The sequence below is a fragment of the Vespa mandarinia genome, chromosome 9 (genome assembly GCF_050613455.1).
Source record: "Vespa mandarinia isolate Hongniang chromosome 9, ASM5061345v1, whole genome shotgun sequence".
Taxonomy (NCBI): domain Eukaryota; kingdom Metazoa; phylum Arthropoda; class Insecta; order Hymenoptera; family Vespidae; genus Vespa; species Vespa mandarinia.
Genome location: NC_140818.1, coordinates 4,965,001 through 4,989,258, shown reverse-complemented (window position 1 = coordinate 4,989,258; position 24,258 = coordinate 4,965,001). Strand labels below are relative to the sequence as shown.

The following is a 24,258-nucleotide window of genomic DNA, read 5'->3' as shown; positions in this document are numbered from 1 at the left end:
TACTCTATCGTTTCTATTAGAAGATGGAAATGAATGAAATATATGCTTTATATTTTATTTTATTGTACGTCAATTATTTAATACATACAATTTAATACGCGGTCACACCTTGGAGGGTTAGTAAAATTAAAACTTAATTTGGTAGGATCGAATTATGCAATTACTGTATTGGTATCCGTAGATGAAGTTAGTCACGTTTTCGCGAATACGTGACAGAGATTCAAATGAAGTTTGTGATGTATATGCAACTAGTTTCGTTTCACGATCATTATATGAGACATGTAGAAGGAATTTATAATTAGTTACATATAAGCGTTAATAAGAATTGCTTGTTATCTACGTAGTACAATCAATCATTCCCATAGATTTGATCGGAACGGATATGAAAAAGAAAAAAGAAAAAAAAAACAGAAAAAAAAAGAAAAGAAAAAAACTCGAGTCACGTATTTGTCCCACATAGATTGACGTTAAATGTTCAATTAGTGAAATATAAAAAATATCTAAATGGAAAATAATTCTTTACATTATAACAAACTTCACTATATATTAACGATACGTTTTTTTATTATTTTTTTTTTTTTTTTAATTTTTAACTTTTTCAAACGAAGTAACGATCGATATAATAATAATAGCAGCAATAATAATAATAATAATAATAATAATAATAATAATAATAATAATAATAATAATAATAATAATAATAATAATAATAATAATAATAATAATAATAATAATAATAATATGAGAAGTGATTAAACGTTATTTTCGTTTATTAGAATAACTTTTTGGAAAAATTCTTATCACAGGACATAAAGCTACATATAGTTCGCGAATGACTGGTATTATCGGACGTTTGTCGGTACATTTTGCAGTGTGCGTTTTGTACGATAGTAATAAAACTATGAGAGTGGGGACATCGAATAGGCCAGAGTGGGGACACAATAGTGTATCGTACAGGGAGCTTGCGCGCCGCATTGCACGGCCGCAGTCGAGTCATTATGCAGGTACTGCCTGTCACTTTGGCTCGTCGTGACCGCAGACCGACGTCGCCGATTCGAGTTTCTCTCTCTCTCTCTCTCTCTCTCTCTCTCTCTCTCTCTCTCTCTTTTCGTTTCCCCTCTTGTTCACCCTCATTTTCTTTCTCTCACTCCGTCTCATTCCCTTTCTCTTTCTCTTTTTCTCTCTCTCTCTCTTTCTCTTTTTATGTCTCTCTCGCTTCCTCTTTCATCTGATGTTCCAGCGTTTCTGTCATTGATACCATTGACGAGTCATTTAATATGTTATAATGCCATTAACGATTCTTTTTGACATACGATCGAAGGTTAAACAAAGAGCACGAGATACTTACTCGATATCCGAGTTAACGTTTAAAAGAACAATCTTTTCTCTTTTGGCATCTATTAAATTTTCCCTTCAATGAAATGTTATTTTTTACTTTTTTAATCTTCATTCATCATTCCTCTCTCTTTTTAATCGATATCGTTATACGAAAAAAATATCGATTGGAATAGTTTCTCTCTCTTTCTCTCTCTCTCTCTTTATTTTTTCTTTTTTTTTTTTAATCAAATTATATAAATAATTCTATCTTTAATTAGATTCATAACTTCAATCATCGTGCATAAGCTCGATGTTTTTCTTACAAATAGGGTAGAATCGACGGTGACGTTAATAATATATTGTGGGTGCGATCGAACGAGGTCGATTGTTTAACTAATTGGATGCGATATGTGGTCACGCAAAAGTGCATCGATATTATGTTTCGGAGGAATGAATACTTATGTGTAAACGTGTATGATCATATTACATGGAATGTCATGGTTCAATGTAATTCAAATTGAATATCAAGTGAAGGGATGATGGAAAAGGTTTGCGGAGAGATGGGAAGGGTTGAATCATAAATCGTCAAATCAATGAAACGTTTCGAATCTTTTTTTAGGATCGAATTGCGTGACTTGCACGCTCTGACCTTTAAGATTTCTTTTACAAGGTCTATTTGTTCATATACGGATATTGTATATGTCCACGATGGTTCTGTGTATACATGTGTTAGTATAAAAGCAACTGATTCACGAGTGGCTCGTTTTACTGGCACGGTCGGGGTTAGTCCGACCAGTGGTTGGCTCGTACTACTAGCATCCGTGTCCTCGTCTCGGTCAAAGGTACTATCGATCTTTTTTCTCTCTTTCTCTTTTTTTCCTTTTTAATCACTTTCGACCGAACTGACGTAGTCCTCACGGATTACGTCCCTGGTCGATGAAATTGAGAGCGATAGAAATCGGCCGAATGAAATTTTTCTTGACGTTTAAGTTCGTTTCGTTCTCGTAATTATATTTATCTCGATCACCGAATTCAATGACATACAATAAAAGATAATCAAATATTATACCGGAGTGTTTCGTAAATTTTTTTTTCTTTTTTTTTTTTTTTTTATATTCGACGAATTTAAATGAATTTTATGAAAATCCTCGAATATAATATATTGTAATGATATATATAAACAATAAACAATAAAATTAAATAATCTGTTATTATATTTAATTGATAATATAAACAAAAATAATTTATACTTCGTTTTATTAATGATGTACTTGTAAAGATATATATATATATATATATATATATATATATATCCTTAGTATATTAATTAGCATTGAAAGAATTTTTTAATTGCATTTTTGAACATTTTTAAACTACTAATACATAAATTCACAATTTCCTTTATTGGTAACATCGTTAAAAATCGCTTTTCTCTTTCATAGATGCTTAGATAAATAAAATTGCAGTATCGAATGGGAAATAGCACTTGAGAGATCATCTTCACGAAGGTATCCTTAAAGACGACCTTCAGTCGGCCATAGTTGAACTCCCGATCTCCGACCTTTTCGAGTAGTAAAGTTCGAACGGTGATCCAAGTTTGAAAGTACGCTACTCGAAAGGGCGTACTAGTCGAAATAAGGGCCACCGGGCGAAGAGGTGAAGAGGCGAGCGTACGACTTCCGCGTAAGCGACCTCGATAAAAGGGGTCTCGAAAGGAGGTCAACTCTTTCTTCCTGGCTGTGGCCGGCTGCTGGCCGGGGGTTAGTACGTCGACTCTCTCTCGGAATGACTCGGTTTCGTTCGTCGATGGTCGTATCTCTCTCTCTCTCTCTCCCTCTTATTACAGATATACATATATGTATATCTTTCTTTCTCTTATCACAGACGCGAGAGATACATATCTCTCTCTCTCTCTTATTATATATATATATATTTATCTCTTTCTCTTTCTTCCTCCCTCTCTGTCTCTCTCTCTGTCTCTCTCTTTTGGTTGCGCAGGGGATGGTGAAGAGGGGTCGAAAGAAGCAGGGGTTGCGCGCGCGACGCCGCAGGTATCGCGCGCAGGAGCCATCATGTGCCGACGCCGGCAGGTGGAGGTGGTGGTTGAAGGTGAAGGGTGGAGGGGGTTCTCGAACGGCGGTTCTCCCTCGTACGCTCAGCGGAGCCGTCGTCATTGGGCGTCGGGACGTCGCGACGACGCTCTTTTCCTCTCTCTTTCTCTCTCGTATACTATTAACACGCGCGTATACACTTACTCGTCTTCTCTCTCTCTCTCTCTCTTTTTCTCTCTTTTTACCTTCCTCTGTCCTTTTTTTCTTATACTCAACCAGCCTGTTTCTCCTGTTCTCGAACGAAGGCGATCGCGCGCGCGCTCGTCGAACGTTTCCGCGCGCGGATAATCGCTCTGTGCCGTGTCAGTTCGCGAAGAGCGTTCGCCAGTGCACGCGCGCAAGTCAATGCACCGGTGCATCTTCGGCTCTTTATCTTTATCTCGAAACCGTGTGTCAAATATATATATATGTATATATATGTATATATGTATGTAGATACATATACACATATTTATCTGCATAGATACACATAGATAAACTACGTATATTATACCTTCTATAGTTCGATTCGGTGGTGTCTTACGTATTTTAATTCATATATAAAGCATCGATTGAAAACGAGCCTTTTTACGTTTTGCGTTCGGTGCGTCTGTCAGTGCAGCGAAGTTCGCGCGGGCTTAGATCGTGTGTGTGCGCGCGCGCGCGCCCGCGTGCCCGACCCCGTTCATCCGCGTGCAATTTTCTTAAACTCGTGCAAAGGCTCGCGCGCGATTTTCTCAAATTGGTGTATTGAAAATTATTGATAAAATAATATAGTAGTCGATTGTTCGATTATGATCGTCGATTTTTGTAAGGATCGGTGCCGGTGAATCATCTAATGGGAGGGAAAAGTCTTCTTCTCGAGTTCGTCAAGAACTATGCCGATTTTCGCTTAGATAGTCCTTTGGACATCGGCGATATATCGTGACAAGTGGAGGAGGACGTATCGCAGGATGGGACGGACGACGTTGCGAGGATCGAGCGACGAAGGACAGATCGTTGTTGTCGCCGTCGCCGTCGTCGCCGTCGTAGCCGTCGTCCTCGAGAGGAGACATTCGAGATTCGAAGAGAGGATTGCGACCTGGAAGTTCTTCGGGAGCGGTTGAAACCATTTGCGAGAAGTTTACGGATGAAGCTCGTAAAAGAAGCTAGAGGGAAAGAAGAAGGAGGTGGAGGTGGAGGAACTGGAGGTGGAGGTGGTGGAGGAGGAGGTGGAAGAGGAGAAGGCGAGGATCACCTTCCGAGAGGAAGGACGAGAGAACGAGTCATGTCACATGTCGTTCCTATGCTTTTGCCACGTTTCGCGCCAATCGCCAAGCTATTAATCGCGGCGATCCTCGTGCTCTCTTGTTGTGCTAATCGTTTCGCTCGTGCTAGCGAATTCCCCGAAAGAGAATGCTGCGTCTTCCCTTTACCGGAACCAACCGGAAGATCCACGGCCGCGCCTATACCAACCGGCAGAAGTGGTGAGTTTCTATATCATTCTTTTCAATGAAAGTCAATCAACATATTGCAATTTAATTAATAAGTATGGATCGACTTAGCTACGTCAAGTTTTAATGCTTACGTCATGGTTCTACGATATATTGTTACTGTTATTATTGTTATTATTTTTTTTTTTTTTTTTTTTTTTACTTTTTTATGTTACGAAGTATCTGTTTTTAACATACAAAGAATAAGAAAAAAAAAATTAAAAAAATAAAAAAAAAAATAAACCAAAACTGTTTGATCGACCGTCATCCATAAAGTTACAATGTAAAAGTTATATTTAGTTATCGTTGACGTAAATTATCACGTACACGTTAGTAACATGAAACGAATAGATGATCTTATGCATCAATCTTTATATATCAAGCGTATAATCAAAATAATTCCCACGTTGTACAAGAATCCACCTATGTCTATTCAATATTATCTTCGAATAGTTTTATTTACGTGTTTTTATTTATTTACGTATATTACTATCATGTTTAATATGAAATTCTTTAATTTCACGCATATTATCTCGACCTATTGATGATAATTTCGATCATCGGTTTATCTTAAACGAGATAATCCTTTTATCCTCATAAATTAATATCATTAAATTTCTACGTTAATTCAATGCAAAAACGGAGGAATATATATTTCATTGACGATCGATAAGAAAATGTCTTTCACTGAATTAAAAAGGTAAAAGAAAGTAGTAAAGTAATCGAAGCGACGGAATTACGATAGAACGTCTGATACTAGCGGTGTCAGTCGTGAACTTCGCTCGAGGTTACGCTTGATCGAAGGTTATATGTTGTGTATAGTGTTGAAGAAGTTTCAGCGACGGACGTCGTTTATATATCACGATGAAACTCTCTCTCTCTCTCTCTCTCTCTCTCTCTCTCTCTCTCTCTCTCTCTCTTCCTTGTAACGAATCGTTGTAGTACATAAATAGTAATATACATAGGGTGAGACATTTAAAACAATCCGTCTGAACGTCTTTTACAGATCTTGTTAACAAAAGAAAAAATTGAAAATTATCATGCAGCGATTAATTTTCTCTTTTTCCTTTCTTTTTTTTTTCTTCCTAAACAAAACTTACTCATTTCATATTTTTCTCCTTCTATCTCCTTCATATCGACAAACGAAAGATATTCCATTGGTCTGTTTTAGATGCTTCACCCTATATAATATATCGCTTCAACCACGCGACGTTGCTCTCGAAGTGGGGTGTAAGTAATGAAAACCGATCAACCTTCGGCTCTCTGTGTACGATGTTACGTCGTTAGTGCGATAAATGCTCGAATAGAGAGCTTTCCTTGTGCTCTTGTCCTCTTCGAAAGATCTTAGGAAGGTGTTATCATTTATAACGTAGTATCGCAATGGTTTATAATAATTATAAATGATGTTCGCTTTAACGTTGAGTTCGAGCGATGAACGTTGTAGGATCGTAAATGTCTATCGATTCTAAGTTTCTTTTCATCTGATAGAAGCATAGAAGGGGAAGGGGAAGAATTATAGATCCTTAGAAATATCTATTATTTTTCGTATTTTATCTGAGCATTAATACGATCGTCGATGAATCGTAAAGAAAAAAAAAAAAAAAAAAAAAAAAGAAAAAAAAAAGGAAAGAAAAGGAACGTACGAATAGACGGAATATTTCTTAAGTATAATATTCTTTAAAATTCGTTGATCACGTTGAATCCGTGCGATGTTTTTTTGTCTTTTTTTTTTTTTTCTTTCTTTCTCTTTTTTTTTTGTTTTTCCCTTAAACTTGGTCAGTAATATTTCAACTCTTTCCCAAGAGGGGAAAAAAGCCGTGCATGTTGGAAGAATAATCTGTAGATTTGTTTTTCCTCTTTTTCCTTTCCTTTCCTCTTTTACCTTCTTTTTTCGTCACGGATGCGAAAGTGCAGAAGGAGATGAAGGCGTCCAAGCATTTAAAAGAAAACACCGTCAAAGAATAAAAGCGAGCACGAAGTAGAGGTGGATAAGGAGACGGTAGAAGACTATTTGTCTGTGTCCTATTCGTGTGTTTGTATATATCTTGGTATGCACCGAAGGGTCACGGAGATGCTCTCCTCGCTTGGTGGCATGTCTTCGTGTATCTTAAACGTCGCAAGACGACTCGTGGTGGTGATGGAACGAGAATAAGTATACACGGACGAGGGAGAGGGAGAGAGAGAGAGGGAGAGAGAGAGAGAGAGAGAAAGAGCAGGCATAGAAGATAAATTAATACTACGAGGCGTAGGAGAGAGATATAAAAAGAAAAGTGTTAGAAGACAGAAAAAGAGAGAAAGAGAGAGAGAGAGAGAGAGAAAGATAGAAAGAAAGAATGAGAGACCTAGAGATAAAAAAAAGGAGTAAAAAATGAGAGATAGAATAAGTATGATGGAAGGGGACAAAAAAGTGGCCTATTGACGTTAAATCGTACGGTGAGGCTCTTTCAAACGTCCCCGCTATTTTCATGCGACCTACTTTGCGAGCCGCCCCGTAACGAGGTTGCTTTCGAACAAATTCAAAGTGCCTTCAAGTTGGTATTCCGGCTCGTTCGCTCGGCAATCCCGGAATTTTTGAACGAGCAATAACGTTGCGTCACGTGCCTGCGGGATTTTTCGCGTCTGTATTACGCCTGGCTCAATTTCACCCATACACAAACGTCTCGTCGCACATCTTTCGCTTCTACCCTTTTTTTCCCTTTCTTTTCTCACTCTTCTTTCTTTCTTTCTTTCTTTCTTTTTTTTTTTTTTTCTTTTTCTTCTTTTTTTCTCGTTGGCCGGAGACGTGTTCCTTCAAAATGGGTCGGCGCGAAGACTCGTTAGTCTACGACAACGACGACGACGACGACGATTAATCGTCGTCGTCTTCGAAGAACGGTCTTGGTCTTTCTAGTATAGTAAGCGTTCACCCGAGTCTTCGTGTCGTACTCCTTACCTCGGTTATGCGTAAACAAGAAACGTTTGTCGCGTCTCTTAGCGTGCTATTAATCATTATAATGCCAACAGGGAAGAAGGAGGGGGAGGGGGAGGGGGAGGGGTGTAGGTAGTATAATGATTCCTATGGTACACCGGCATTACGGCTATTAGCGCTTAGTCCTGCATGCACGAATTACTGAACCGACGGCATACCGTTAGCCCATCGTCAGAATTTACTCTCCTTATACACGACGTCTCGAGATATATCGTCTCTTCTTCTCTTCTCGAAGAAAAGCATAACTATGGCACGTAAATAAGTACGTACATTAACGATTATAGAAACATTCCATTTGGTTCTAAGCTTTATTAATATTTTTTTTTCTTTTTTTTTTTTTTTTTTTTTTTTTTTGTCAAACAAACAAATATTCCATATCTATCTGCGTATGAAGTTACATAGATAATTTCGTTATTTATATTTCATTCTCTTATGTCGAATTGATTATATGCGATTATATAAAGCTGATATCGTATCTTATTATAAATCATGTTATTCGATTCTCGTTATTTCAAACTCGACGAATTATTTGTAAAAAGAAAGTTTTTTTTTTTTTTTGCCGGTGTCGATATTAACGAGTTGAAATTCGTGCCGCGAACGAGATCGAGCCCCATCTTTCGATTTATCTTTCTCTACTTGACCCGGTTTCATTTCTTTATTTTCAAATGCCACTCGAGGTGTTTCCTTTTTCAGAATTATCATTGCTACCTGTATATATCATCGACAAAGAAACCATGAAACTTTCCGCAATTTCTCGGAAAAATAGCTAATTAATTGGTCATCTAGTTATCCCTTCCCCACCTCCGTTTTCTCTTCCGTTGTAATTACAAGAGAGAGAGAGAGAGAGAGAGAGAGAGAGAGAGAGAGAGAGAGAGAGAGAGAGAGAGAAAGAGAGAGAGAAATTATCAATTAATTCGAGAGTCGTTTTCCCGTGACATCGACTAGATTTCCCTTTATTCTCTTTCGCATTTTTTTCGTATCGACGTTTTTAAAGCAATCCTCGATCTCCATCAATTTGAAAATATTCCTATTCGTTCTTTTATAATTAAAAAACGCATAATTGCAATACACCTTAATAATAATTACATCGTAAAGTTAAACGGTATTTATAACGCCATTAAATATCGTTTGTTTTCTCATAATTCGAGATTCTCCTACTTACTTTGCCATTTTATTTTACCTTCAAACAAATTTTTTATTAAAATCCAATTAACTACATCCTATTTTCCCTTTATTCTTTACTCTTTCTCTGTCTCTCATATTAAAAATAAAATTCGAATACTATTTTCGAGTGTATTAAATATAATACCTTAGCTATAATTGCCACAAAGAAGATTTTGTCATCTTCGTTTTATAACAATATGGAGATGACGTTTAAATGGCATTTAATTTGCAAAGTATTCTCCACATTACCGAGAGATTAATAATAGTGCTCGTTAATCATTACGAAAGCGGGTCTCACGTGTTCACGTGTTTGCACAGAATCAACTCGTACGGTGACATAGTCCATGTTCATAAACAAGTCCACTGGCTGGAATTTCTTCAACGATGAGTGAGTGAAATAGAGGAAAAGAGAGAGAGAGAGAGAGAGAGAGAGAAAAAGAGAAAGAGAGAGTTCCTCGGTTCAGTTTTTCCGTTTTTTAAGCCCTTCTTCCTCCTAAGCGTGTCTTCGTAGAGCATGCGCTTTCGTTAGAACTTTTTCACTCGGCGAAAAATGTTTACCTTGCCTTCGCTTACCTACTACCTACTATTACCAACATCACTGTACTCTTTCTCTTGCTTTCTCTATTTCTTTCTCCCTCTCCCTCTCTCTCTCTCTCTCTCTCTCATTTCTCTCTCTTTTTCTTTTTCTTTTTCTCGCATACATACATACATCCTCCTACGCCTCGAGACTTCTGGAATATATTGCCAACTCAAAAATCAGAGGATGTCGCTACGTGTCTACGTGTAAAAATCGAATTTCATTTGGAAGCACTATGAGGATGCATTCTCATACGATAAACGTTACGTTCATCCGTCTATCTAAACACTCTAAGGAAATGCAAAGGATTTCCTTAGAGTGAATTAGAAAGGTCGTCTTCTACAGCCAACGCTATTTTGGTATTAATTTAGTAAGTAGTACATGTCAGGCATTAACCAGACACCGGTCTCGCGTTCCACTCGTTAATCTTTCCCTTATGCAAGTTATAAAAGGTTGACGTAGTTCATAAAGCTTTTCTGAAGAAATATTACGCATATAAAGCGTATAAATTCATAAGTGGTAGCATAATATTGTGAGACGCATTTTAAAATTGATAATAAAAAGGAAAATGGTATGTAGATGAGCCAATTTATGAATATTTCTGGTTATTTTCTTTATCTCCTTTTTGTTTGTTTTTTTTTCTTTTTTTTTTTTTTCTTTTTTCTTTTTTCTCGTTTTCTTTTCTTTTTTTTATTATACTTTCCATAACGTCGACCGAAAGATTTGGAATAAATATTTTCACATCTTCCATTACTATATCTTTTCTTTCTCTTATTTTTTTTTCTTCTTTTTTCTTTTTTTTCCCCTGAAATTTTTGTCATAACACTTTGGCGTTACAAGATCTCTGATGATTTTGGTTTCGTCGTCGTCAGTGATATCGGTACACCGTAACCCAGACCGCCCATGGGCTGATCCCTTGAAATTCAGTGAAATCGCCCGATGTTTCCAACGAGCGTCGAACCCTTATTATAAAGCAACGATGCAACATAATACAGAGGTGCCGCGTGTACCACGAAGGAAAGAGTAAATAACACTCGGGAAACCAATATCGACAAAGCTCCAGAGACAAAAGTTTCCTGACGGAACTTTCGGTTAAAGAGCAACCGGCAAAAATTGTTATGAGAATGACGTAAAAGAAAAAAAGGAAAAAAAGAAAAATAAATAAAAAACGAAAAGAAATGAAAAGCGAGACACACGAATTCATCTTTTTCAATGATAAACAATTGTTTTATCAAAAATATCAGAACGTATTATTCGTTTATTATTCTTAAAACTATGTTTTCTCAGAACTAAATTAAATTTCTATTCATTCGAAATATTGTTATTAATATAGTAATAAATAAGAGTAAGAAAGAAACATAAATAGTCGACGTTGCATGCTCGATCGTTATAAGTTACTTCACGTCATAGTGGGAAACGTGTATGGGGTTGACGTAAAAAGATAATGATGAAAAGTTTTAATCGATGACGTATAAAGTAATCAGAAAGTATAAGAACATGGGTGAGGGAGGGTGTAGAAAGAGACAGACAGAGAAAGAGAGAGAGAGAGAGAGAGAGAGACAGACAGAGAAAGAGAGAGAAAGAGAGAGAAAAAGGAAGTAAGAAAGTCTACCTTGATTTGGAGTTTCTCGTTGGTACACGACATAAAGTTTTGCCCCGTGGACATGTACGAGTCCCGAAAGCACGCACGCGAAAATGTTTCAACGTTCACAAAGTCGAGGCAACGACGTTGGCCATTCGTCTTTTATCGTAACGTCGGTGAAAGAAATAAAATTTTCATTTTTAACGTCTCTAATATATTTTTCGGATAAAAATATTTTCAGAATAATATCGAATTTTTGTATTTTATGCAAACATATTTAGATTAAAGCACATTTTTAACGTCGATACGAACGACCATATAAAGAGATTCGTTAGGGCTTACATGTAAAATTCCCGTAAATAAATTACACGCGACTATTTTCAAATAGAAGAGAAATTTTCCATGGGAAAAGCATCGAATTCCTCGGACATAGTATAGCGTAAAGCGATCATTTTCTGGACCGCTATCCGGTGATCACGTAAATCCGTATACTGTAGCGTTGAGTTATGTTTGCGCTGGGCGTCCGTCGACGCGTGAACATCGTTTGCATTCACCTGCAAAGACACAAGCACATCCGGTAGAGCGGTCGGAAGATTGGCAAGTAAACGTACATGAAACGGTGGATATGCGATTAAGCATTCTCGATGCATTCGCATCGTTGCAATCTGTGCGAGTGCCTGTCTGCCTGCTGCTGCTTCTGCTACTTCTGCTGTTCCTGCTGCTGCTGCTGCTGTTGCTGCTGCTACTACTGTTGCTGCTGCTCCTACTGCTAGGTAATCAAATGCTATCTATCTCGCGCGAAATTCGTGACCATCGCGTACCAATTCTAAAACGGTGAGAGTACCTTCGACTTTTCATATTTCGAACGATAAATCAAAGATTCTCCAGGGCTGAGAGAAAGGAAGAAAGAAGAAGAAAAAAGAGACTGGACAAGGACTTAATCGTGAGTCTCAGACGGCAAACGGTAAAAACTACTCGAGATTCGTAAAGTTTCTCTCAGGTAGAGTAAAATCGGTAAACGTTTCGAGTGTTCGTGAATAATAAATCATAGAACGGTCGGAGTAGGAGCGATTTAGACCTATAAATCCTCGAGCGTACGTCCGATGAAATATTTTTAAAGTTCTTCTCCCCTTGCGATCTTAACGATTTGCTCGGTAGTCGAGCCCGCGAGCTATTTCACCTACATACATTTTATCATTCGCGACGTTTTCACGAAATATTATTTAGGTAAGTCTAGATAATATTTTAAATAGTTTATAATTTAGCCGATTCATTAATATACGATCGGTAAGTAGAAATCATTGATGTGAATATCATCATTTTGATGCTACCTTTAATTTAATTTAGTTAATACCGTGTATTCGATATATTCTTTCCTTCTTTCCTTTTTTTTTTTTTCCCTTTTTCATTCACTATTAATTTGAGTTAATTGGTATACTCTGGGAACAAATCACGTCATTAAATTGATTCAATTTATTCGATCATTCAATTGGATAGAATTTCATAATACTTATATGCATTTGCTAATTAATCGTTTATTTTTAGAGCGAGTATATGAAATTGTAGTTCATGCGATCAATCTTTCTGACTTCCTATTATCCATTTAACTCCAAGCCAATTTGACGATCTACGAAAGTGCATATAATATTTAATATTTAAAAATACGATTTTAATTTAAGGAGAAACGACGAGATCTTATAACGAAATATTGTATATCTATCCTTTCATTCTTATGTATGCTAGTCAACGTGGTATGGATTAATAATATCTTCGGAAAGGTCGAAGTTACTCTCTTTGGAATTTTTCGAGAATTTGATGAATTCCAGACGGCACTCCTAGACGAAAGAAGCACGAACGGCGACTCAAAGGTGGAAGAAAGGTGGAAGGCGTTGAACGATGTCACGTCGTCGTGAGGCGAACGAAAAGGAACGAATGGAAGGGGAAGAGAAAAAGAGAGAGAGAGAGAGAGAGAGAGAGAGAGGGGGGAAAAAGAAGGAGGGGGTAATTCCGATCGAAGGCCTTGACGAGAGTCGCATATTCTTATTCACTGCAGCGAAGGTGCAACGGTAGCAAGATGAAAGGGAAGAAAAAAGGAGGAAGGAAAGAGGGTAAGGATCGAGTCGGTGCAGGGGTTGTTTGACACGAAAGCTCCGTGGTGAACGAGCGCGTTCGTAGGCCTTATCGCGAAAAAGGGCCTACCCTTCCAACTCTTGGACTCTCTTGGCAAAGATCTAATCGTTCGGTGCTTTCCTTCGTTCTTTGCTTGGCTGCTCGATTCTCGTGCTTGGTCTTGCGTTCTTCGAAGGCTAGCCAAGTTAACCCTTTCTCTCTCTCTCTCTCTCTCTCTCTCTCTCTTTCACTCTCTTATTCGTTAGCATCACTACTACACGTCTCTTTAGTCGTAGGCTTCTCGCCTAACCAATCGTTGGTCTAACGTAGTCGACCGTTTACTGCCGTCTTGAGGCCGCCGTCGTCTCCTTACGACAACGACAACGACAACGACAACGACAACGACAACGACAACGACAACGACAACGACAACGACAACGACAACGACAACGACGACGACGACGACGACGATGACGAGGAGGTGGAGCTGAAAGAGGAAGGGGAAAACTGCGAGTTTACACGCCACAAGGTGGCCCGTTAATGTTAACACGCAAGGAAAAGCTTAAGGGCTTGCCTTTCCACAAGAAATGCCAGTTATTTCGATGGAAGTCGACTGTCGAATTGAAACTCGCCGCTCGATCTCCAACATGTCCATACAATTTATATTTTTACATATCGACATATTATACTCAATAATATTTTTTTATACTTTCCTAAAATTCCTTTATCTTTTCTTTCTATTTAGATGATTCATTTCCCAATGTTGTCCCCGTTATACAGGATATTTCATAATATATAACAAACATATTTATATTTAAATCATTCATTAATTCATTTGTTAAGTTAAGCTTGTATTATACGTTATTGACAAATTTTAGAAAATTTATGGATAGGATATTTAGATTCGTACTAACTTTTTGCATTATTTTTCTCAAATGAAACTCTTCCATTAAGTTATTGAACGTCCTGTACACTTGGTATGGCATTCAAAAGTCGATCGATGACCGAGTCGCATTCGAGTCACCTTATTCGACTTTCGCTTTAATTAGCACGTCGCATCTTTGCGGAATCCGTAGATGCAAGAACGAAGAAGTAGAAGAGTCTTTAAGATGTCTAGCTAACACGTTTAATCATTTTTATGTGAATGCGTAAATGAAAATGTACGCTTGCTCGCAGTCATTCTCTCTCTCTCTCTCTCTCTCTTTCGTATTCGTTAATGCGACGCTAATTCGATGGCATTACCGGTGAACTGCCATCGAGCACTTTAATGCAGTCATTCCGACGACACGCGATCGAATTTAAATCCCTTGCATATAAGCTAGCCATTCGCGCTTATTCGCATCGACGTCGAGAATATAGAATTGGATCGAACTGTCTCGTTACGTAAAAAATTTCATAGGGATTACATCGTTGGACGAATTCGATCCTCGATTTAATTCGATTATTAACGCGAACATAGAATGAGCTATAAAAATTCTAAGATTTTTATATATCATTTATATACTATCATTTATTCCATGATGATTTATATGAATTATTAAAATAATTAGATAAAATTATATTCCTCCTTGTCAGGTCAATGTTTTTTTTATAATCAAGAAAAAAAAAAGAAAAAGAAAAAAAAAATTTTTTTACATCTAATCTCGTTTCTTCAATTAAATCTCTGAATCTTGCACAATGCGTTTTATATAAAATTGAATTTCTATGGAAACGTATTGCTATACGCGTTATTCGAGGATCACTTGTAATCTATATAAATTTATTCAGATAACAAATCATTTATTAATTATGATAATATGTTCAGAAAAAAAATTGATATACGAATTTTTTTTTGTTCGAAAAGAATAATGTCATTTTTCCGTACGAGTTACCATACTTCAATCATCTAGTAGTAGTTCTTCATACAATGTTGATGCGAAATCTCGATGAAAAGAGGATTCGAGTTAGGATCGTTTCGTGTGATCACCTTTGTGCACTTTCTCGAGAAGTTTAACGAAGTTCGATGATCGAAGTTACTATTGTAAGAAAGAGCAAGAGAGAGAAAGAAAAGCCATTAAGAAGCAAGAGCTGGTTTCTAGGGGATACTTCTGTTAAATACATATAATGAATTTGATACGAAAATCGAAACATTCAAACGCATATAAATATATTATAGTTACATATATATATATATATTTACTCCTAGATATATATATATATATATATATATATATATATATCTAGGGGTAGACAAAAATATTTTATTACGGTGAAAAGTGATGATCGTAATCGATACAAAGAACAATCTTCGTAGTAGGCTACTGCAGTGTTTACGGCTTGAAAATGATAGAAAAACTCTTCGTGTGTCAAGTATGATACTTGATACTCTTGCAATAAAGCTCTCGCAAGTGTACGTATATATACCGTATCGATACGTAGGTCGATTCGAAATATTCGATTTCTTTTTCTCGCCCAGTTTAGTCGACGCACGAATCGATAGATATTTTATACAGTTAGATAAAACAAATCCTTTTTACGTGTATCTGTAAATTTTATATTATTTGAATTTTCTTTCAAAGTATTATTTCGCAAATGATTTAGTTATTATCGAATAAAACTCGACGATAACATAGTCAGTTTGTTATAAACGTATCTCAAATCAAATGTAGATTCAGAATAGCTTTTACGGCTAATAATAGAAGAACTGGGTCAATGGAGATACTCGAAATCATAGGACGAATAATACTAATGGCAAAGTAGAAAACAGAAGTGGGGTGAATAGATGGTAGAAGAGAAATGTAAATTGTACCAGTAACATGTTGAAAACATTTCTATAACAATTCCAAGTTTTTATAAAGAGAAAGAACCAATCGTAAAACTTATCAGATTGTATCTCGACGAATTTATAGGAAGTTTCAAATATGTCGGCGAATTAACGTGGATTATGAGACACGTAACTTACTCGATGTAGCCGATCGGGAGAGTGAGAGGGCCCGAGTATATCGCGAGTGTTATAAAGGTATAGAATTTTCCGTTAATTCGATGGTATTAGGCCGGAGCTAGCACGATTCTCATTAATAGCGGCTCGTGTCGACGGATTAGCGAGCTCGAAAAGGATACAATGCGCGTAAACAAAGTTGAAACCGAAAGTTAAGCCAAAGCAGCTTGTCGGTACGATCAACGTGCATTTGCTCGTCAAATAGTGGTTTATTTTGTCGGTTTGTCATCATCACGGTGGAAAAGAGAAGAGGCGGTAGCGTCATCAACGGCGTCATCAGCGGCACAGGCTTGCTCGATCTCATTAATCAACGTTAATTCGCAGTATTAATTGGCTCGGTGAAGTGTACACGCCGTGAACGATAACGAACGTGATCGTGCCGGTCTGTTATCTTACGTTGCTCGACGTCGACCATCCGTCAACAACGTGAATAAATTGTCGATCTCATATATGGTCGTATCTGGTGCCTTATTTTATTTTTTTTTTTTTTTTATAAATAACACTTCCTAAATAGAACATTTCGTTTTTATCATTAACATCGTTTGAATACGTTAATATATAATATAAAATGAATAGAAAAATATTAACATTTTTTATACATTCGACGCAATCTATATATTATATGGTTATTTCTTTTTCTAACCACGTTCGTTTTATTCGATACCTATACAGTAATTGTGTTTCTTGTTATTTATATTTTTAGTCGTACACACGTGATCGCAATTTTTCTTTTTTCTTCTCTTTTTTTTTTTTTTTTTTTTTGTTTTTTACATCGTCATTTTGGCCCGAGATAGAACAGAGAGCTATTTCTATTCCGGGAACACGTACGTGAATACATAGGTATAGCGTATTTTAATGGAAATCCGTAGATGCGAGTTTAAAAGCGAGGAGTCGTATAGAAGATACACGATGTCATATGTATCGAAATAAATGGTATGTCGATCGCATAATCGCGAAAGACTATGGAGCTACGATGGTAACTTCGATAGCGACGTGTATCGGCTTCTGCTTCTCCATCCAGCAGTAATTTATCTTGACCCGATCCAGGAACATGGTTTTATTGCCAATATATATCGTTGGACCTCCTGTTATTTTCCTAATCTGTATCCAACGCTCGATCCGGATCTGCAAAGAAGAGGATTATGTTCGTTCGTTACGAACCACGTTGATGCTTCGTCCATTTTCTTTCTTCATACATATATACGAATAACACATATAGAATGTACATCAGAATCTTTCGATAATTTTATATTTAATGATTACGATTTTGGAAATAAATCTCGATTAGAGATTTCATAGAAGTCATTGAATGTAAATCTATGTCCAAATGAAATATCTTTTTTTTCCTCTTCTTAAGAATTAATCAGTCATATTTCTGAATTTCAATATTTTATTAATGAAATATATATATATATATATATATACCCTTTGTATAAGCATAGATTTTATATATATATATATACTATAAGTAGGTACGTACGTTCCGAGCATTGTACGTTGCTCAAGTGGAAAAACGTTTCCGCAGCTTCCACTCGAGCGAGAGCGAGCTTTCGAGTTTCGTGCCTGTTGAGTCCGAGCGTTATAATCGTTGCAATTTTTTATTCTTCTCCTTTAGCACCGCGAGTTGGTCGCCAGACGAATTAGACTCCGATGCATTCGCACATTTTCACTCGCTCGTTTCCTTCCAACCTTCTTTTTTTTTTTTTTTTTTTTTTTTTTCTTTTTCGATGTATTCGAAAGCTTTAAAAGATGGGAATAATCTCTCGGCTTTGGTGGATTTGAAAACGTGACGAAAATTTTTGAGAAAATGTAAAACGTTATCGTGGATTCTCTTCGAAATATTGATATTTCTGGAAAGGGGAAAAAAAAAAGAAAAAAGAAAATGAAGAAAAAACATGTAAGAGAAAAATTACACGGAGGCAACGAAAGTACCGAAGGTACTTTCTATGAACGAAAATCGTCGAAGGGACGGTCGTACTCGACTCGCCACGATCGATGTTCCGCACGAAAGTGAGGTCACGAGATTCCGTCGTTTCGTTTACAATTTTAGCCGTGCCGCCCAGGGAAATGAATCGCACGTGAGCCAAAAGACGAAGTGCGCAGAGGGAGTGAAAGGGAGCAGGAACAAGAGCAAGAAAAAAAAAGAAAAGGAATAAGTTGAAGCGGTGAAGGAGAGTAAGGGTAGAACGGGGATGACTGTTCCAACGATTTCGTGAGAATCAATACCGTCGAGCAATTTCATAAATGCTTTCGATGGAGCAACCCGTACTATTTTCCTTTTCTTTCTCTCTGTCTCTTTTTCTCTCTTTTTCTCTCTCTCTCTCTCTCTTTTTATTTCTCTTTCTTTTTTCTTTCTCTTTCTTACAACGTGGAAGGCCAACAAGTATCTCAGCTCTCAAATATGAATATCACGACATACAAATACCTAAGAATCGAGAGGAGACGAGACGAGACGAAACGAGACGAGACGTTCAAAACGGAATCGTATCGTTGAGAGTGTCATAAATGATGAGAACGATATCTCTTTTACGGTATCAGATTTCGATACCACGAGGAGATGCTCACGTTATTACGAGTTTTCTACGAAATGGTACGAAGAGAAAAAGAAATATACATATGTATATATATACATGAAATATGTATATATGATATATATGAAATATGTATATATGAAATATGTATATATGAAATATGTATATATGAAATATATATATATAAATATATATATATATATATATATATATATATATTCCTCTAATATTCCTCTAATATTCCTCTAATATTCCTCTAATATATATATATGAAATATATATATATATATATATATATATATATATATATATATTCCTCTAATGTTCCTCTAATATATATATATATATGGTTTTTTATATATTTTTTATTTTTTTTTTTATTTTTATTTATCGATAAAATTGACCTATTATGTTTCTAATTACGCGGTTAATTGGTACTTTCGTTTAATCGTTAGTAAAATAAAGGTTATCGTATGCTGTTATTTTAGTGTGCGTTTATTGAAAGGCTCTTTATGTAATCTGTATGAAAATTTAATATAAATAAACAATGCATGTAATCAATTTACAAATTTCGTTGTTTGATGATCTAATCTTTTATTATCTCACGTTTGATTTAATCGATAAAGATTTCTTTCACATTTAATCATCTATATGTACACATTGTTATTCATATTAGTAATACTATCATATTGTTTGAAGAGTAAAAGCTTTTTCCGATCATATACTCATATTTAATGGCATACTTTTACTTTTTTCATCACTCACGCTATATTAGGAGTATCTTGTACCGTTATTTGTACGCTTGATCGCTCGAACGGAAAAGTTCGATTTGTTTACAGACTCACGCACACTTATCCGCATGTCTTTTTGGACGTGTATTATAATTTATTACAGGTCGAATATATGTATATACTTTTAATAAATTTTATTTGATTAGGATCGAGTTTCAATAAACTTTTTGAAATGAAAAATTCGTCAAAGATCTTTTTACATAATATAATAATAATCACAAATGAATATAAATAAAATATAAACTTTACGTGTAATATAATTTTATATTATATGAAAAAAATTATAAGAGAAATATGAACAATGAAAAGAAAAATAATAAAAGTTTATAACCTTCTGAATTTTTTCGATATGCTTTATGTATATGGATTCATATATACATAATAGCCAATTAAAATGTTTCATGATGTTCGGAAAAAATATTTTCGTGATCGGATTCTATACTTTACATTCGATTACGTATGTCGTTTTCCACACTAAGTTAATCTTTCAACGCTGTTTTTAAGTGCGAGCATTAATTACCTATTGCAGCACATTTTCGAAAGGTTCCCTCCAGTTCACTGTTTCATTTTGTTCTTTTTTTCGTTCTTTCTTCTATTTTTTTTTTTTTTTACCGTCGGTCCGGTCGATCCTGAACGAACGATAATTATAAAGCACGCTCGTTCTTTCGAGTTTTTAACATCGAAAGCCGCACCGATAAACGTTGCGTGACGACGCACTCTTGTAATCAAACGGGTGGTACCTACAGGGAGTGAGGGAAATAAAATGCGTCGAGACCAATACGTCCAATAAATTTCCAACACCGATGGAGATAGGTATGTATAGAATGCATGCTTCGCACTCATATATTTACTTTAATAGTTTAACTTTGTCACTTTTGAAAAAAATGGCCATGAAGCTACGTGACTGCAAAATTCAACGATATATTCCTATAAAAACGATACTGAGTTAATATAATGAAGATAAAATAGAAAATAAATTTTAATAGATAAGTAAATATATATATATATATATTCGTATAATGCGATCCTTCTTATTCGATTCCTTCTATCTTTTTTCTCTTTCTCTCTCTCTCTCTCTCTCTTTCTTTCTTTTTCTTTTTCTCTCTTTCTGAACGTTCCATCTAATCACATTAAAGAGAGAATAAGGAAGACGTCTGACGAATTTAAATCGCTTCTAGCTATCGATTTAAATGCCTAAGCGAGAATGAAGAGAATGTAAAGAACTATGACGCTCTCATATAGTATTACATTATTACACGTATATAGTACATTCTCACATTGTTACACATTCATATTTCAAATATCGATCCTCTTACATTATCTTTATGTTTCTTTTTTTCTTTTTTTACTTTTTAATAGTTAGCTATATGAATTATTATTATTATTATTACTTTTTTTTTTTCTTTTTTAAAGAAATGCTTCCTATTGAAATTTGTTGGGAGTGTGAATGTAATCCTAAGGGTATCAATTTATCCTCTTTCATTTATCCCTTATTAATTTATTCGACCCTCTAGTAAATATCGAACCTTCAGATTTCATTAAACGTCATCTTAATGGCAGCGGTTTAATGCTTTAACAGTTTTTATATTTTCCTTTTTGTTTAATAGCCGAGGACGGTGTAGAAGGTGAAATATCCTGATAGGTGGTTCTTTGGGTAAAAAAAAAAAGAAAAAAAAAAAAAAAGGAAAAGGGAAAAGGAGGAGGAAAAGATCTCTCGCAGGGCCGTACGGTCGAATGAAACAATAGAGAATAATGTGGTGGTAAAGGAAACGAGGGAATGCACCGCTTTCCTTTCTTTTTGTTGAAACTACGAAATTCCTATCTATCGTCTTGTTTTCATTTGATACTCAACCCTCGAGCTAACCTAGAGAATGATGTTAAATAAGAAACGACGGAATAACGTACGTATGTATACGTAGCTGTAAATTCATTTATGTATATATATATATACATGTATATATTTACTTATGTACGTATATATGTACGAGAATGCATATCATTTCTTAGATGAGGTGGATATTTTCGAATAACGTTGAGCATTTTTTTTTTTTTTTTGCATGAATTTCTTTTTTTTTTTCTAAAATTTGTTATGAAGGGGTAAAGAAAAAAAAAAAGAAAAAAAGAAAAGAAAAAAAATAAAGAGGAAAAACAAAGATAGATAAATGGATGAATAGAAAGATGAAGAAAGTGAGACGCAGGTGGCGAAGAGGCGAGAAAATGTTCTCTTTTCTTTCTACGTTCCTAGAAAATTCGTATGCGCGCCTTTACTGGCGTAGGAAATGATCAAAGGAATTTTGTTCCATTTTTCTTTGTTTTTCTTCTTTGTTTTTTTTCTTCCCTCTCTCTTCTTTTTTTTTTTTTCTTTTCTTGTTCATTCTCCGCTTCCTATATTTCGGCACAAAGGGATACCACGCGTGATACGGCTGCGATAGTAGAGAAAAAGCTAGAAAGGAAGAAAATATAAAATTGGATCTCTATAGATTGTTTGTTAAGGCGACGTCGGCCAAGATAAAAATAATAATAGAAAGTAGGGGCGGGGGGAATCGATTAAATCTTCCTACTATATTTCATTCGATATTTAATCGACCGTAGAATACCACGGCGTATATAACTCTACAGGGTGGTTCACATAAAGCATTATAAATGTTTTAATCGGAATTATTAGAGAATTATTAGAGTTGATTTTAAATTACACTCGTTTTTCTTTTTGTTTTTTTGTTTTTGTTTTTTTTTTTTCTTTTTTTTTACATTAAACAATACATTTATGTAGTGATTCTTTAACGAGCAAAGAATCGTATAGAATTTCCCAATTAACAAAAAATAATTCACGCATACTTTTGAATAGAACGAAGTATAAATTATTGCGTAATTCAATCATTTTGAATAAATCCGATATTTTGTAGAGAAAAAAGAAAATAATTTCTTTTTTCTGTTTTTTTTCTTTTTTTTTTATTTTTTTTTTTCTTTTTTTTCAAAGAAATCAAATCCGCGAAAATATCAATAGATATGTTTAAAACGATTTAAATGAAAATATTTATATGGGTCACAGTATATAATAACTGTACGTACGTATGTACATACAAACTACATCGATAAAGTATACTTTATGTATGTGTCGCGGAAGCGGAGAGTCCGTCTAAAGTGGTAAATGGTTGGAGGTCAAAGAAAAGCACCGATGAGAACCTCGCATGTGTGAGCGAGATGATCGCCTGAAGTCTTCGTAAATACTGCTTGGGCTGGTACGTTCGAGTTTACGGTAAAAAATATATTGGCAAAAAGAGCTAATAAAAAGCGGTTTATAGAGTTACTCTATCTTTCCTTTTCTCATTCTCACAGATATAGAATTCCATTCTTTTTCTTTCTTTCGACATTCAAGTCGCGTCTGTGTTTACGACTTTTCGTTGTTACACTTACCAGTTGAATATGTTATAGAAAACGTATCGCTTTCCCAGAGGATTTCTCCGTTTGAATTTTCAATTGTCATAACAACGTATGAAAATTTGTATAAAAAGAAGAAATAAAATGTTGGAAGGATGAGGGAGAATTGAAAGGATGAAATGAATAGAGTAATGAAAAGTCACGGATGATTTGGTGATAAGACGAGTAACCCGAATAGTATCGATCATTTTTTACGAACTACTCTTTGAAACAGGTTTTCTCGATGGTGACATCGAACAATTTGTTAGGAATGTACGTACGAACGGTGAAAATAGGATGAAATAGAAGGGGTAGGTAGAAGGAATGGAATAAGGTGACCAAATGGTGGAAGAATGTTCTAAAGAACAGTCAAGGACGAGGAATAAAAGATGTCCTTTATCTGTTTGCGAGTTACGAGCGACTGTTTGGTAAAGGCCATTCACGTCTGTAGCCGGTCACGTTACAGTCTTTGTGGCAGAAGTAACAGTTCGGGTTTTCTAGATCTATGCGAAAGAGAAACGACCTAGGAGCAAAGGTACGTAAGACTTCAACATGGACGTATTCGTGAACGTTACTTTCTTTCTTTCTATTCTCCTCTCCTCTCTCTCTCTCTCTTTCTCTCTCTCCTTCGTCTAGAAGAAGAAAGATGACTCCTTTCCGTGTTTCTGCATTACTACTACCAGCGACTGTAATGTCTTTGACTGATTTGTCTATTAGATCTTACGGACCAATTCTATTCGTCTATCGATTCCATCGGATATTGTTCAAATTCATTCATTATATGTCTATTCTTTTGTTTAAAAGATAAAATTCGAGATATACATAAGATAAGTATATATGTATATATGTATATCTTATATCTTATGTAGAGATATATATATATATATCATTTATTATATATCAATAGAAATGAGGTAATTATGATGTGGAAATATTGCAACATTAATAATAATCTTATCTCATAAAGTTTTGCGAAGTACAGTATTTATACTATTGTTTACCATTCAGGATAGTAGAGGAATTGTATACTACAAAATAGACAAAAGGATGAGAGAGAAAGAGAGAGAGAGAGAGAGAGAGAAAGGAGGAAAGTGTTCTCGCAGCGTTGTTTTACCGCTAATTAGCGGCTGGAGGTCGGCACTGTACAACCACTGCATATTTCATGCACTTTACCGTCAAGCAGGAAGAGGAAAGTAATTCAACAAACATACGTCGATTGTAAGAAGATGGAGGAATGGAGAATAATTACATATGAGAGAAACA

General features: G+C 35.6%; 1 protein-coding gene across 3 annotated transcripts in view; it reads left to right on the top strand.

The window, feature by feature from the left end:
* Positions 1-3,499: 3,499 nt before the first annotated feature.
* The window catches only part of Gfrl (Glial cell line-derived neurotrophic family receptor-like), a 210,356-nt gene continuing 189,597 nt past the window's right edge, over positions 3,500-24,258 (top strand). For all 3 annotated transcript variants that reach the window (XM_085659351.1, XM_035869978.2, XM_085659353.1), the window contains exon 1: positions 3,500-4,873. In XM_085659351.1, the coding sequence (XP_085515477.1) occupies positions 4,537-4,873 (337 nt within the window). In that variant the 5' untranslated portion in view covers positions 3,500-4,536. The remainder of the gene's footprint in view (positions 4,874-24,258) is intronic.